The sequence below is a fragment of the Lolium rigidum genome, chromosome 1 (genome assembly GCF_022539505.1).
Source record: "Lolium rigidum isolate FL_2022 chromosome 1, APGP_CSIRO_Lrig_0.1, whole genome shotgun sequence".
In the NCBI taxonomy this organism is placed as follows: Eukaryota; Viridiplantae; Streptophyta; class Magnoliopsida; order Poales; family Poaceae; genus Lolium; species Lolium rigidum.
In genome coordinates this window covers 18982920-18999481 of record NC_061508.1, presented here as the reverse complement: position 1 = coordinate 18999481, position 16562 = coordinate 18982920, and the positions used below count along the sequence as shown (strand labels likewise).

Here is a 16562-nt window from a genome sequence, read left to right as displayed (position 1 = left end):
TCCATTGAACACCTATCTCGCAAACTATTAATTAGGTCACCAAATACAGTATACTCCATGCTTACATTTCATGGGTCCTCCTATTCAGCGCTTGTTACGCCCGCGAGCCAGTCGATGGACACAGGAGACGCGTCGTGGGCCGCAGCCCACCACGGTCACCATCTTCCTCGACCAGACACACTTCCCCGCCGCCACCACCGGCCACACTGCCAGCTGCCGCCACCCGCGGCCGGCATCGCTCACGTGGAGCCTCCCCGCCCCGCCCTCTTCCACCACAGCCCACCGCCGGTTTGCCACCGCCCGGCCTCCCTCTCCCCCCCCCCCCCATCTCCGGCCGGCACCCCACACCCCCACCCAAAACCCTAAGATTTCGCTGCCGGCACCCGCACCCCCACCCGAAACCCTAAGATTCCGCTGCCGGCAAGCTTCCCGAACCTGCACCCACCCCACCCTAAACCATAAGTTCTCTTCCTCACCTTCGTCGACGACGCATGCCAGGATAGGCTTCATGTGATGTGCCGGGCTGGCACTCGTGCTCCAGGCAGCAGCCCAGGTACGGTCCGTTAAGCCACGTGTCATGCTGAGCCTAACATGGGCCGGGCTCGCGTGCTTCGTGCCGCCACGCCAGAAGCACGGTCCGTTGGCCAAGTTTGCCTGTGTATGGTTGTGGATAAAGGGGTGGTTCTGCGGTGCTGGGCACCATGCTAAAGTCACACACATACATACGCAGCACAAAGACACAACTGCTTCAAGCATGGTGACCTGCAGTGGCGGGCAGTCCACCAATGCATGCCCGGTGTGGGGCACGAAGCAGTACATCCTGGCGGCTGTCGCCGTAACCCTCACCGTGAGCATCGTGGCCATCGTGACCTCCGTCGTCCTCAGCCCCGCGCGCATCGACTTCTCCGTCACCGCCACCTCCAACAGCAAGGTCCAGGGCGCGGCGCTGGTCCTCAACTTCACCCTCGACGCCGCCAACCCGAGCCGCCGCGCCGGCGTGGAGTATAGCATCAGGCTGCAACTGGTGGACGATGTAACCATTCTCTGATGTAAACACTTTTGTGGAACAGCAGGTACCAGACGCACTCTTTTCCTTCTAGGGTATCTACGGGGACTGTAAGGTTTTTAACGAGGCGGCCTGCTGACTCAGTTATAGAAATATATTATTGTTCAAAAAAAAAGTCTTTGGCCGTGTTTTTTTTGCGACAAACTCTTGCATTAAAAGAAACATCGAACAATACAAACCATCTCAACAAAAAGAAAAATTAAAACAAAATCGTTGAAATGCCCTTCGTCTTCAACCTCCAGACCATGCATGTTAACGACGCGTCGCCACTGCCACTCCTCCCTAAGCTAGCCTGATGTTGTTGGATGCCGAAGAAAAGTTGTCGAACAGGTTAAGAAGATTGCACCCATCCTAGAGACAAGAAGAAAGAATAATTGCGGATGAAAATCCGTGACAATCCGAAGACCTTCCTAGCTTGAAGAGGTCCTCGAGATTCGAGAACCACACCAATCCCACAAACTTTTTCAGCCATGCTTACTTGTAATGTACTATTACCTCTAACTTTCAAAAAAAATATTTCAAAGCGAAGCTAGTACGTCTTTCAAGCTTTTTTAAGCTCGAGCTAATGAAGAGAGGTGCAAATCGATCCAGTTCAACAAAGAAACCCTACTTTATACTGGATTATTGCATGAACTGAAGCTAAAGATCTATCATCCTAAGATGATGAAGAATTGTCCAGCCGTGTCTAACCTAAAGCACCAACACGATCCTTGCAAATTCCTCTTGCATATTTTTTATTGCAATTTTGTTATTGGTTATCAGTTCAAATTTGGTTCATTGCATAATTTCTACATTTTGTTTCAATCAAGATTTTGCGTGTACAAGTAGAACTGAAATATATGTAGGTACAAATCAAGAGATGTTTTTTTAACAGGTACATTGTCACAATAGGAGTATTTTATTTCTCGACACAAACCGAAGGGTGTGTCATTTTGTATTTGAAGAAGACGTCAAGATGACGTGAATACTAAAGAAGCAGACACCACTGTAAACAAGAAACTAAGCTGGCAAAACGAAACAAAACTAAAGGAAATGCAATCTTACATAAAAAGATGCAAAAAACCACTCACCATGATTTTTGAGCATCATATTGATTGCAGCAAAGCACCAAGAAGAAGAGCCCACCATTTTGGGCTCGAGCCCATTCGTATGGGCCAGCCCACGCACGTCCAGAACACGACAGCCAAATTGGGCCGAAGAGGGGTAAAAAAATGGGGGCCCGCGAGGCAGCGCATTCCAGAACGTTCCCTTGCTCTCCTCTCTCCTCTCTCCACCATAAGCCCGTGGCGGCGACGCCGGCGGCCATCGACCGACCTCCCCTCCCTCTCCTCCCGCGACCATGCGGCTCCCCGGCGGCGCACGCCTCGCGCTCCTCCTCGCCCGCCGCTCCCTCTCCTCCGCCGCCTCATCCTCCTCCTCCGCCCGCCCCTCTCTCTACGCTTCGCGCGCGCACAGAGGTGAGTCTTGTCTCCCGATTCCCTGAACTCTACCCGCCCGCTTCGGCCTTCCCCTGACTGACTGATTGATCTGTGGGTGGATCTTCTGCGTGCAGCGAGATGGACCGCGACGCCCTCCTGGAGACCGCCGTTCTCCGCGACTAGTAGCACCCACGCCAGGTTCTTCCACGGTGAGGATATGGGGGAATGAGGCTTAAGTTTCTTTCCGGTTTGGCGAGCTTGCCCTGAGGTATGTGGCTGTGCAGGGACCAAGCCCGTGACCGTGAGGGACTACTACGACGTGCTTGGCGTGAGCAAGGACGCCGGCCAGGGCGAGATCAAGAAGGCCTATTACGGGGTATGTCTCGGTAGCCGGCACAATTAAGCCTCACCCCTTTTTTTTTCAGGGAATTTTCTGTTGTCTTTGCTGAAACTGAATTCAGCGGGCCAAAGCTATACATCTAAATTGTAGTAATATGTAACACTGTATCTTGTACTACATCTTAGGATTGAACATGAAGCATGCTTTTGGTTAGTAGTTTTAGTTGGTTGGTGTTCCAAGCTCCGGCTACACAAGAATTGCGTGTTAAGTGTCTGGCATAAGCATCATGAGTTCTGTACTCACAGATCAGATCACCATTGACCCATTATAAAAAGTTCATCCTGTATCTATGCTCAAAAATCAGATCACCATTCACCTTTTATTAGTGAAAATCCAGACAGTTTTTTGAGATTCCAATATTTGTCCAAGCCTCTATCTGACTGATTCCAAAAAAGAAACCCTGAAAATAACTGTTGTATGGACTATAAAAGGCATGTATAGGTTAGTGTTAGTAAAGGGTTTAGGTCCTTTGGATGTTTGATATACTAAGTCTCATAGATCTTTTGTTTAACTGCAAACTTATCCTAGAAATAGTACCCCCTCCATCCATAAAAGGATGTCGGAGATTTGTCTAAATTCGGACGTATCCATACGCCAAAGAGTGTCTAGATACGTTCAAATTTACACAAACCTGCGATATCCTTTTATGCACAGAGGTAGTGCCTTTTCTGTATACACTGAACTGTAGGACGGTTCATTTCTTAATGGCATGCGAGTTACTTACCATCTTATATTTTGGCATGCAAGTTGCTTACCCTCTTATATTTCTACACTTGCTTTCGCCTAAAAGCTCGCAAAGAAGCTCCACCCAGATACAAATAAAGGCGATGCTGACGCAGAAAAGAAGTTTCAAGAGGTTCAGCGAGCTTATGAGGTGCTTGATTTTCTCTCAGCGTGCAGTGCTTACTTTAAGGGTATACAGATTCTGATAGTACTAATACATACTTTTTCCCTTCTCTTCTGTAGACTTTGAAGGATGAACAAAAAAGAACGCTCTATGATCAGGTAGCAATTGAGTCTCCCTGATTATCCATGTGTCTACCTTGCTTTTACTGTCAAATGGATATTGATGTTGTTTATGTTCATTGGTTAACTTCAGATAGTCAATCAGAAGTAGTTTAGCTGATGGAAATTTGCACTCATAACTTGTTGGCCTGATTTTGACAGGTTGGCCCTGATCAGTATGAGAAAGCTGCTGCTGGAGGAGGTGGACCTGGCGGATTCGATGATGGCAGTATTAGAAATCCATTCGAGGATATTTTCAACGGTGGTGGCGGCGGAGTGAATGATGTACGTCTGTTTTGAGTCATTAGTCTCGTACAATTTTTATGAAGTCTCAGTTTGGTGGTTTTGCTTCATTCTCAGATTACATTTGCTGACTACATAGAATAAGCTTTATGGCCTGCAAAATCATTTCATCTTTTCAAATTTCACTTTATGGAGTTTTCTTGGCTGAGCAGAAACGTTTGTGTTATTCATCAGGCGCATGATACCCAATCTTAGTTCCCTTATTTTAAATGCTCGGTTCTTTTATGATGATCAATTACAATTAGGCAAGTTTCTTGGCAATTTGTTTTGATTAGTCAGTACATACACTATTTACATGCTCTTCTAGAGCACCACACACACCCTCTTATTTCAGAAATGATCTCTCTTTCTCTCATCAAGTTAGCTTGGTAAGCAGATAGTATTTCTTGGTTCTTCTATTTATAAATTTCTGCTTTCTTTGGCCATAAATAGATGAACGTTCTGCTGGTTTGTATATTCGAATCTCCTTGTGAATCCAAACATATTGTCATATATAATCTGACTTCTTCTTTCTCTGTTTGATATGAAGTTCTTTAGGAATATATTCAGAGATAGAGAATCTGGTGCACAGGATGTTAAGGTTGTTTCTACACTCATATTCTTTGACAGTTACAGTTCTACTATTTGAATTAAAATTGACCGCAATCCATTTGCAGGTTAAGCTTGAGATATCATTTATGGAAGCAGTTGAAGGATGCACCAAAACAATCACCTTTAACACTTCCGTAACGTGTGAAACCTGCAGTACGTATATGCTCTTGTATTTACCAACTGCAGTTGTTTGTAACTAATGACGTACTTGTCATACTTCCTTCCTTCTAATAAGATGATGTTTTTTGTTAGATGGAGCTGGTGTACCTTCTGGAACCAAACCAGAAACTTGTCTAGCTTGCAGGGGTTCTGGATGTGTTAGTTCTTCCTCCACTGTGCCTATTTTTAATGTCTTCGTTCAAATATTATTACTGCTCTTATTTGCTTTCTGTTTCCATTTAATCTTGGCAGATTATCATGCAAACTGGTCTGTTCCGGATGCAGTCAACATGCACACAGTGTGGTGGATCTGGGAAGACTATAAAGGTGGGCTAGCGCTTTAGAATAGCTACTATCAGTTGGAATTAATAAACTAAAATTAGCTGTTTGATGTAGCACATTTAGTGTACCAACATTTCAAAGAATCATCTGGAGGAATGTTGACCATTTAAGATTTCCTGCCTTAAGAAAACTATACTCAAAGCTTAACAAGTATCTTATTATTTTGAACAAATATTTGCATTACTTCAATCCAGTTTACCAGAGTAAGTGAGTAACTACACATTAGTGTAGGACTGCATACATCGAAATTTCCTATCACATATATTACTATTTAACATGGATGTTGACGTTTACGAACTCTTCTGAATCATGCTATTTGTGTTTCTGTTACTCATAAATGGTCCTATGACTTGGGATATGGGTATTAACTGATTGGACCTAAGGCCAGTTGTCTAATGATAGCTGAAACTGCCAAGGATACAATTTTTGAGCTCTTCTATGGGACATGGGGCACACAGTTGAGATTCGTGGTTACATTTTCCCCCTATGTAGTGTCTATTTCTGATTACTTGAGATCACAATGTTTTATATTATTAGGATTTCTGCAAGTCGTGCAATGGAAAGAAAGTTGTGCCAGGAAGAAAAACAGTCACTCTCGATATAGTGCCTGGTAGGTTTTAAGTTGTTGATATTGCTTGTACCCACATGCTGTTCTGCGTCGCTGAATATCCATATTGTGTCCATGCAGGTACAGATGATGAGGAGACTTTCAAAGTGCTTAGATCTGGTCAAGCAGATCCAGATGGTCTTCGTGCTGGTGACCTTTATGTAACCGTTAAGGTCAGCCTTCTTCTCATTTAGTAGTTCCACTGATGGATGAAGATGCCCTGTTGTCCTTCATAATGTTATACTCTTTCCAGGTACGTGGCGATCCTGTATTCCGAAGAGACAAAGGTGATATCCATGTCGATGCTGTATTGAATGTGACTCAGGTAATTTGAAGCATCTCGTTTTTCTGTGACCTACGCCATTTTATGTGTATTGACAACGTGAAATGGAAGGAGTACAAGAGCCCCATTCCTTGTGCATGTTGAAAGTCTATCTCAAGTCGAACATGAGAGCTCTGTTCCGAGCCTCTGATAAGTTGAGTACAAACCGTGATCATATTTGGTTGAATTCGATATTGGTACACTAACCATCTAACTGTATGACCATTGAGTCTGACAAATAGCAATTCTCACACTGATAAGTTAGCTCACGATGCCATATCTCTAATCACACTGCAATGATTCATAAAATATGAGTTGTTGAGTAGGCATCTACTGCGCAATCGTTTGCATTGTCTGGATCCGCATTAATTTCCTGTCTTTTTATAGGCAATTTTGGGAGGTACTGTTCAAGTGCCAACACTCGCTGGGGATGTTGTTTTAAAGGTATGCCCAAATAAAGTCCTTTGATAGTTTTGCAAGATTCTACCTGTGTTTGTTAAGATACAAATTCTCTATTTGTCTCATTCACATTATTCTTATTGTAGGTTAAGCCTGGAACTCAACCTGGTCAAAAGGTTGTTCTCAGAGGAAAAGGTAAACTGCACACCGGACTGTATCTTTTTTTCATGGTTCATGTTTATCTTCATATACAGAGTGACATACTTAATAATTGGTGTATCATGTTGTATGTAGTACATCTTGGTCATACTTGCTCGGTATCTAGTAGTGTCTAAGATCAACTGTTTCGTTCTGGCACAGTCGGATTGCAGTAGGCATCAGCAAAATGAAATACGTAACTTTAAGTCTTCAAGTGAAACAACTGAATATGAAAAAGAACAAAGTAACAAAGTGGTTGCACCAGCAAAAACATTCTCTACGTGCCTTCCTCTTTTAGTTCATTTAGTAAAAATAAGATGTGCAAGAGAAGGGCACTATTTCTCTGTAACTGGCATTTCCGGGAGTTTCAGCCTCAGAAACGATGTATTCCCTATGTTCCAAATTAAGAGTCGCTGCTTTGTCTAGATATGGATTTCATACATACTGCCTCAGTTCTTCAGTTATATGATCACCATCTGCAAAGGGGATTTCATACATACTACCTCCATTCCAAATTAAGATTCTTAATCTGGACACACTCTCTTTTGCATATAATAATCCTGAACATTGTCATGTCCTGCAGGAATCAAGACAAGAAACTCATATTCGTATGGAGATCAATACGTCCATTTCAGTGTCAAGATCCCTGCGTAAGTTCCCTCCAAACATTTTCCTACGATGCCCTGTGCTGTTACAGTTCTCTCACACATCATTTCCTGCAGGAATCTGACACAGAGACAGCGAACACTTCTAGAGGAATTCGCGAAGGAAGAGCAAGGCGAGGATGAGAAGGACGCGAAGAAGGCAGCTGGCGCATCGGGGTAGCCGGTTTGAGGAGCCAACCCACCCACATTTCATGGGCGGTTGAATTTACCACATACCGATGCAGGATAGAGTAGGATGCAGCCTGGAATTTGCAGGTGCAAAGTTATATAGTTAGGTTGCATGGATTTTGCATGACAACACATAGATCTTGGTTTCTGAGTTTTTGTAGCTGTAATAATGCTACTACACCCTGCCACCTGGCGTGTATTCTCCTGAAGGCAATCTATTGCAAGATTGCCAGGGGCATCTTGTATTGTATAATCTTTATGTGTTACAGACATACTGAACACACGTTGCAACTGTCAATTCATGTCGCATTGGAAAGATTTGGCATTGCATAGATTTGTTCACTATATGTTCTGACTGGTTACTTGACGTTTATTTTGCTGGATCTTCACGTATGCAAAAATTAGATAACTACTGGATCATCCAATTGCATACATGCTGTTACTCAGAGATACTGGTGAGTCTGATCATCCTCGATTCCCTCTTGTAAACTTGTTTGGTTTCCTCAAAGTTTTTGCTACGACTTCAGTCTCATGCAGATTCATGTGACATAAAGTTTTGGTATTTGCAACAAAATTATGGCAGTAAACGAGCTTTTCGTTTTGCACAAAAAGTCATATTTGAACAACTGAGCAATTTTGAGCTGGGCCAATGATGCTTCATCGTCTTTCTGAAGGCTAAACCATCGTGTGGCTGAGAGAGTAGACGCTTGTTCTCCTCTCGTCGCATGATCGACGCTACCCAATTCTGTCCACAAGCTCATCTTACGTTCCTTGTACTAGAATTTTTGTTTTCTTTTCGGTTGTTGGTCGCATCTGGATTCTTGTTGCAGGGGAAGCACGACGAAGAATCGGAGGAGGATGCTGAGGCCGATGCTGGCGTGCTGCAAGCTGTACGTCTCGGAGGGCCGGAGCGCGGCGGCCCTGCGCGCCGTCGAGCAGGCGGCGCGGCGGCACCACCCGGCCGTCGTCCTCGTCAACACCTTTGTCGACGACGCGTACAATCGGGTCGGCTACACCCTCGTCTCCCGCCTCACCCTGGACGCCGCCTCGCCGACGCCGGCGTCGCCGCTGCGCCGCGCTGTGTTCGGCGTGGTCGGGGCCGCGCTCGAGGCCATCGACCTCGGCGCCCACGCTGGGGCGCACCCGCGGCTCGGCGCCGTCGACCACGTCTGCTTCCACCCCCTCGCCGGCGCCTCCCTCCGCGACGTCGCCGCGCTCGCCGCGGACGTGGGCGCCGACATCGGCGACAAGCTCCAAGGTAACCGGCCGATCCCGTCAGTTTCTTTCTGGCCATTCCGTACGGTACTCAGATTCTTGCAACAATGGCGTCCGTGGCAGTGCCGACGTTCCTGTACGGCGCGGCGCACCGGGAGGGCCGGACGCTGGCGGCCATCAGGCGGCAGCTGGGCTACTTCACCTCCCCGCGCGACGCACAGTGGCGCGGCCCGCTCCTGGCCGGCGGCACGGACACGACGCCGCTCCCCGTCGCGCCAGACGCCGGGCCGGACACGCCGTCGGCGTCCAAGGGCGTGCTAGTCCTCGGCGCGACGGCGTGGGTGGACAACTACAACGTCCCAGTGCGCACCGCGGACGTGGACGCCGTCCGGCGGATCGCGCGCCGGGTCAGCGAGCGCGGCGGCGGGCTACGGTCCGTGCAGGCGATGGGGCTCGCGCACGGCGACGGCGGCGCGGAGGTCGCGTGCAACCTGCTCGACCCGCAGAGTGTCGGCGCCGGGCAGGTGCAGGACATGGTCGAGCGTCTCGCGAGGGAGCAAGGCTTGGACGCTGGGGAGGGCTACTTCACCGATTTCTCCGAGGAGAAGATCGTCCACATGTATTTAGAGAAGTTGTCGGCCCAAGCTGAGGTTTCTTCTTACGGTTTTGATGCTCCTCACTCCACCGAGAATCACCGATAACTACTGCGCTTGGATTGAGTTACAATTGAGATTTTTTTTTTAGATGGCCTCGTGAGTCATGGTAGTTATGAGTTGCAACTGGTTTCAAATGCTGGATTACTGTAATTCATAAGTTGCAAGGTTCCAACCGAATTTTAATAACATCACGAGCTGAGCACGCCTCCGAAGAGGTGTGGTGGCTTAGGGCATCCCTAACCTACGCCTTCTCAATGTGGCTCTGCGGTGTCGGTGGGCTTGGCTCCAAAGGACGGACCCGACAAAGGCGTGGGCTGAGTTCGATCTGAAGGTTCCCCCTCTTGCCCGGTCCCTGTTTGATTCCGCCACGGCGGTCACTTTGGGAAACGGGGAGAGAGACCTGTTTTGGAAGGATCGTTGGCTTGACGGTGCTCGGGTGATGGACCTCACGCCTAACTTGGTGGCCTTGGTTAGTAAGCGACACGCCAATTCTCGCTCCGTAAAGGAAGGACTCGATGGGGAGTGGTTGCGAGGCTGCGGCCCTAACCTGGGAGCTGCCGCAGTCCCGGAGTTCTTTCTTCTTTGGGCCGTCATCTCCGATGTCCTACTCTCGCCGGAACGGGAGGACTCTTTTCGTTGGCGGTGGACGACTGATGGCATTTACTCTGCCAAGTCAGCCAACAGAGCCTTCTTCGCCGGAACCACCGTGGCGCCAGTAGCTTCCTAGATATGGCGGTCGCGAGCACCCTATAACTGCAAGTTCTTTGCTTGGCTTGCCTCTTGTAACAGGTGCTGGACGGCGGATAGGCTCCAGCGCTGCGGTCTGCCCCACCCCGTGGCCTGCCCCTTGTGTGACCATGAGCCTGAGTCCATCCAACATCTCCTGCTAGGCTACGTGGTCGCCCGTGAGGTTTGTGTTTGGGCCTTAGCGCGGTGGGGTAAGATGGAGTGGCTACCGTTGTCGACACCGAGCTCTTACAGTGGTGGTCCTCCTTGACCTGCCCTCCGGGGCGACCTTTGGACGGCAGTCATCCTTATCTTCTGGTGTATCTGGAGGGATCAGAATGATGTGGTGTTCAATGACGCTGCACCGGAGGCTCAAGCTATTAGGGGTAGGATCAAGGACGAGTTCCTTAGTTGGCGTCTAGCTAGGCGTTTTTCGAACTTTCGGTTTTCCTTATCCTTTTCCTTTTTCGTGGAGGGATGGAGATTAGGCTTCGCTCTCGGAGCTATCACCCTTGTTGACAACATGTACTAAGTGGTGTGGGCCTTCTGGCCCTTTTCTTCTATGTGATCAATACACCTCCCATGGTGTATTCTCGAAAAATATATGAACATTAACTATCTACAATAATTTGTTGTAGTACATAGTAAAAAGATAATAATTTGCTTCAATACAAGACATATGATGTTTGTACAGTATCCTAACTTTGCTTTTTCATTTTTACAGTAGTTCCCGCATTGCCAACATTAGAGGACCTGGTTCACCCCCTCCCCCCCCCACCCAACGCCTAGTGGCATTCCCATGTATTGGCTCCTTTTTCATCTCTGATGCATTGTATGGTATAACTTGTCAACCATGTGAGTGCCTATACATTTTTTTTCGCTATGAGTGAAAGGGATATGTGTATTTGGTTAGGTTTTATGCTTGTGCAGTATCTAGTTGGTTCCTTTATACGCTCTCTTACCTTCTTTGAGTAAACGGAAGTTGTAGCGTGTCTCTATATGTTTTTAGGTGCAAGCTTTGTTGCCGCTAAGCCCACCATATATCCCGACGAGCACAACCTAATTCTAATCTCGCTGAGTATGTGCCGGAGTTTGTTCCTTGGTACTCACGCTCTGCTTTCTCCCTCTTTTATCATCTCCCCACCTTTGTCAGCAACCGTTGGCCCAATTCTTTTGGACAGGTATGAGATCGATGACATTAATAAGGTTACCCTTCCGGTTTGGCTTGGTGGGATTATTGACGCCCTTGATTATCTTTAAAACTCTTAGTCCATTTTGTACGCTTGTCCGTACTCAGGCGTGTTTGTCTTCCCGTACAATTTAGATCTTTGTATTGTAAATTGGTATTCTTGACCCGTTGGAGTCGTTGTTGTAATATAGGTTTTTTGTGGGCTCTATTGTAAACATATTGTAATGTAACTACTGCTGACCGATCCCACTGGCATAGCGTGTATGTTTTGATGTGCATGAGGTGCCGGTGGGCGTTTCCAAGTTGTTACCATGCGGATCTCTGCGAGATTGCTGAAATCCTTGTGGTACCGGTTTTGGGACGTCACAAGCACCATCTCCAACTGGTTGAATATGATTTTGAATGCTCACATTCATGCAAGTAGCACCATATATTTATAGCTTTACAGGTAAAACAATCAACCATGACATCAAAATGGTAGCAATGTGGACGGCTATTTTGGCAATTCCACATTATAGAACTGACTTTGTCACAAAGCTCGGCGAAATATTTATATAGTGCATTTTTTTGACGGAACCTCATCAAGAGGGCGGGGAGCTCCCGCAATGCATTATAGGAAGAGGGAAAATGGTCCAGTTAATAAGGAAAACCGGACCTGAAAACCATACAACACACGATTAATTTAGAAAAACCGGGAAAAACCACACCCACACCCACACTCAACTAGAGTTTAGGGGACATCGTCTGATCCAGATATAAGTGTCCCAAGGCCAAGGGCCATCGAAAACACTACATACACAACCAAGACAGTCCTCGCCACCTCAAAAAAACTCTTGCAACAAGGAGAGCACTTGCACCTAACCAAAGAAAGACATTGACTAGACATTAGTATATAGTGCATACTAGGAGAGTAAATTTCTGATGATTGCTAGGATCCTCGCACAATTCACTCATGGAGATATTATTTATTTATTTTGTAGCCGTTGGACTTAACAGACCTTCAGTAGACTTCACGTGCCGGTTGGTAGGATTTTTCCACACATCATATAGCACTAGACGAGATAATTTAGGGTTCCTCCAGCCCTCCACGTCAGGTCACTGAAGCTGGTATATCAATACGGCGGTGGTGGATAAGCTCCGTGGTAAGGCGCTACATGGTGTTTGTAAAGAGAGATCATCAAATTAGTTTATCTGCCAAGATTTATGAGAACATATGGATATATCTCAAAAACATCAAGACCTTACAAGGTGGATACAGTGATTGTGTTGGTGACGGCGGCGGGTATTGTTGCCCGTATAGCTGTGGCGGGTAGGGTTGCCCATATGGATGGGGTAGGTTAGGTTGCCCATATGGTTGTGGCGGGCATGGTTGCACGTACGGCTGTGGAGGGTGACTGGTAGGAGGATATCCATGGTGCGGGTACTGTTGCTGGGGAGGCGGAGCTGAGTATGCATAAGGAGCTGGATATGGCGCATGGCCAGGGGTCATATAAGCTGTGTGTGGGGGTGTTGCCGGATATGCTGAAGGTGATGGGTGTGAATAAGCCGAAGAGGCAGCGTATGGCGACGGTGGTGGCACTGAAGGAGCATAATGGGCCCCCATCTTGTTCTGCTGGTAGACATAAGAAAACTGATGAGGCAATGACACATCAACACAAACGATGAAAGAAAGACTAGTGATCAGTCTCTTTCTGTCTCACCATTGCTGCGACATCAAATTGCATAATGAGTTTCACTTCCCCGGCAGACCTGCAGATCGACTTTAAGACCAGGAAATTTGCAAGTAACAACGGAGTGTAAGGTATAATGGTATACAGGAAACATGACTATACTTACTTCATACGGCGTGTCTGGAGGGGCCATGAGGCGTCATCATAGCCGCATGCGAGCACCTTGTTCAGCGGCACCCTACATGAATGGCCAGCTATCAGTCACCTTTATGTAACAAGAAAAATAAAAATAAATAGATTAGCAGCATTAGGATGCACAAACTTGCAGCTGCCAATGAAGACATCCTTGTTTATAGTGTTGCTGTTCCAAACGAGGACATTCAGTTCGCGGAGCCCATCAATGAGTGGTATATGGAACTTCTCGTCGAAGGACGGGTTCCTTCCCCCATCTGGTTGTATTAAATAAAAATGGATGGTTAGTTTATGGAGGTAAAAGATAAGCAATATGAATCTTTTTCGTCGATGTTGAAAATTTCCTTGAACTCCACTTAGAAAAAGCGACCAGGTGACTATCTCATAAATCTATTTGTTTTTTATGAAATACACTATTTTTTCCAAAGAAATTGAGAGCTTAGCCCCACCCTCTGCATCAAATTATCTGTTATGAAATGCACTAGCACAAATTTATCCATAGGGAGTGCACTCTCAATGATCAACCATCCAGGGCTCATTTAGCGATCGAACAGTCCCCCGAGGCCCTAGTTCCGAAAATGTGCCTAAATATCATAACCAGCACTCCCTCCCTGCTAATTAAGCTAGTTCCTCCCTCCATCGCTCCCTCCTTGAGAACAACGAACATGCATCGTTAACATACCCACTGTGTGTGTAAACAACGGCGATTGGTTGGCGCGATTACTCTGAAACAAACTGAGCTGAGTATGGCCTAGTTACATGCTCACTGAACAGACTAGCTAGGTTGGCGTCACATTGGACATGGATCGAGCGAGAAATTTAGCAGTCTGTTGACACACAGTTTGACATGCGGTTGGTGCATTGACGTGAGTGAAGAGGTACGTATATGTACTTATGCATAACAGTAACAGACATGGACATTCAGTCATGAAGCACAAAAATGGTGGAGGGGGAGGAGAAGACGGGACTAACCTGTGCAGGTGCTTGTGCGGAGCTTCGTGCTGGCATACTCGACGATCACGTAGGGGTCCTGGCGTGAGAAGAACTCCGTGTCCCGCAGCTTCTTGCACCCGGTCACTGTGCAAGCCAAACACGAGCAAGTAGTTTCAGTAAAGCTCCACGTACGGCGGGAATTGGGGCATTCGGAGGAGAGACAAGAAGCGCACCACTGAGGTCGAGGACCATGCCCTGGATCGACGACATGGAGACGGAGGGAAGACGAGAGTTGCAGCGGCGCCGACTGGAGCAGGGGTGGCGAGGCGCGTTATGAAGAAGAAGACGGGGGGACACGACGAGGTCCAGGAGGCGAGACTTTGGGCCTTGATGCTTTCGCCTTCCTTACAATATTACGTGGACTCGCTCACTCCGGCTCTCGGAAACGGAATGGGCTCCGCTAGCGTGGCTGGCACCGCGTGCCTTGCGCGCCCAAGTAACAGGCCGTTGTTTCTTGAACTTGTCGCGCAAGCAAACCTGTTTTCTATGTGAGTTTTTTTTATACTCATATGTCAATTAATATCGGCAAGAGCATCACCTCTACCATGGTAGGAAAAAGCAACAAAATAACCTGGCCAACATTGTTGGAGAGCCGAGAATACGAATCACCATTGCAGAGGATATACCAGCCGGGAAAAATATTGCGAGGACAAGTGGACAACCCTTCTCACGACAACCATGAAAAATGCTCCAAAATCTATCCGACGAAGCAAAGTAGGAAGACCTAATCTCGAAAATTGTAATATTTTTACACCACTATTAATATCGGAAAGGAGATCTCGTCGTCAAATGAAGAACCAAAGATCACATATTATAGACGAAGCCATCTCCACTATGAAGAATGCTAAAAATAGGATAGGCTACTAAAGCCCATGGGATGCCCCACCCTATGAACTGGGCCCATATCAATACATACATAATTGAGAAAAGCTAAAGGCTTTCACAAAAGAATTTAACCACTTCGGCTTAGCCCAACAAAACAATTTATTGATAGCGATATGTTTACCTAGCTGCATTTGGCCTACTAGGGAAAGCCATTTGCTTGCTGAGCTGGTACCTCCTCGTCGCAAATCTTATATGAGGCATAGGTCGGTGGCTACCATGCACCGCACACGTGTGGTGCATGGGCTAGGCCTGGCCCATAGATCGTGGATCCATCTTTTCACCATGTTTTCTGGTTTCTATCATGCTTTTTTTTTGTTTGTTCTTCCGGTTGTTAGGTTTCTACCAGGTTTTCAGGTTTCAATTTTTCTTAAAAAAAATTCCCATCTCGAAAAGTGTCTAGATTCAATTCTTTTGCTGAAATTAAAAATTATTAAAATTTTGAACATGTTTAGATTCAAAAATTGTGGAAATTCAAAAAAATTCAAATTCAAAATTTGTTCAAACTTAAAAATGTTCAGATTCTAAAATTGTTAAAAATAGATTTAGATTTTTTTAAAAAAATGTTCAGATTTGAAAAAATTATCAGATTATGAAAAATGTCAATTTTCAAAATGTTGAGATTGAAAATGTTCATATATATATAAATATCTACTTGGTTTAATTTTCCGAAAGCGCAAAAGAAACAGAAAATAAAAAAGAAACAATAAAAGATATAGTCAGTCAACCCAACATCTACTACCTCGGAAAGGGTGGTAAACGGTTAAGACGAACATCAACATAAAGCAGTAGTCAAGGGTAAAGCTAATACATGTTCAAGTGGTAAACACTTCACGAACATTCCTTCGTCATTTACTTCCATTGGAAGTGCATGCATCTAGAGGAAGTTCAACCCGATAATTTTGGGTAATTCAATAGCCAAACTTGGCATCCGATAAATAAATAAATGTAAAAACCTGGTTCGCGCCGTCGTGAGCCTCCGGATGCCATGCTAGAGCATGAAGGTAAGATCATCAGGATCATGTCATGTAAGGCCTAGCACCCTCTGCTAGAAATATCCGCATTGTCAGCAATGTGATGAAAAATCCTGACGGATACGTCAGGTAAAACCCTTATGCTGGAACTTAGAACTCGATAAGTCCTCCGCGGCCCGAGCTAAGTTACACCGGGTTTCCTAATTCACGGGGACGCGAGTTTGAAGTAGGTTCCAGGCATTTGCTCAGGAAATTAACTGGTTCTCGATCTGTTCAGATGCATCGGGCTAGTTTACCAATATCCCTACGATTATAATAATTATTCATAGAGGGAATAATGAAATAATTTTTTGTGATCAAAGAAAAAATCAAATAAATAAGGGAAAGAAGAAGTCAAAGAAAGAAGCAGTCGAAGGTTTTGA

The 16562-nt window shown here is 46.1% G+C and overlaps 3 protein-coding genes across 3 annotated transcripts; 2 read left to right on the top strand and 1 right to left on the bottom strand.

Annotated features, from left to right (window-relative positions):
• The first annotated feature begins 2405 nt into the window (after positions 1-2405).
• Positions 2406-7941, top strand: LOC124704915 (chaperone protein dnaJ GFA2, mitochondrial-like). Its single transcript, XM_047237025.1, has 17 exons — positions 2406-2523; positions 2619-2693; positions 2769-2860; positions 3675-3758; positions 3851-3889; positions 4052-4174; positions 4722-4772; positions 4849-4936; positions 5036-5100; positions 5195-5269; positions 5822-5894; positions 5973-6064; positions 6145-6216; positions 6601-6657; positions 6759-6807; positions 7394-7460; positions 7533-7941. The coding sequence occupies exons 1-17, from the start codon at positions 2406-2408 to the stop codon at positions 7633-7635; spliced, it is 1323 nt and encodes a 440-aa protein (XP_047092981.1). The 3' UTR covers positions 7636-7941.
• A 366-nt stretch (positions 7942-8307) lies between these two features.
• Positions 8308-9756, top strand: LOC124668461 (glutamate formimidoyltransferase-like). Its single transcript, XM_047205596.1, has 2 exons — positions 8308-8901; positions 8982-9756. Exons 1-2 carry the CDS (start codon positions 8502-8504, stop codon positions 9557-9559), a joined length of 978 nt encoding a protein of 325 aa, XP_047061552.1. The 5' UTR covers positions 8308-8501; the 3' UTR covers positions 9560-9756.
• A 3158-nt stretch (positions 9757-12914) lies between these two features.
• LOC124704899 (elicitor-responsive protein 1-like) lies at positions 12915-15370 on the bottom strand. The gene is made up of 8 exons (XM_047237024.1): positions 15291-15370; positions 14458-14531; positions 14264-14368; positions 13422-13548; positions 13266-13337; positions 13130-13178; positions 13009-13041; positions 12915-12923 (listed from the first exon to the last, which is right to left on the bottom strand). The coding sequence occupies exons 1-8, from the start codon at positions 15368-15370 to the stop codon at positions 12915-12917; spliced, it is 549 nt and encodes a 182-aa protein (XP_047092980.1).
• Between the last annotated feature and the right edge of the window lie 1192 nt (positions 15371-16562).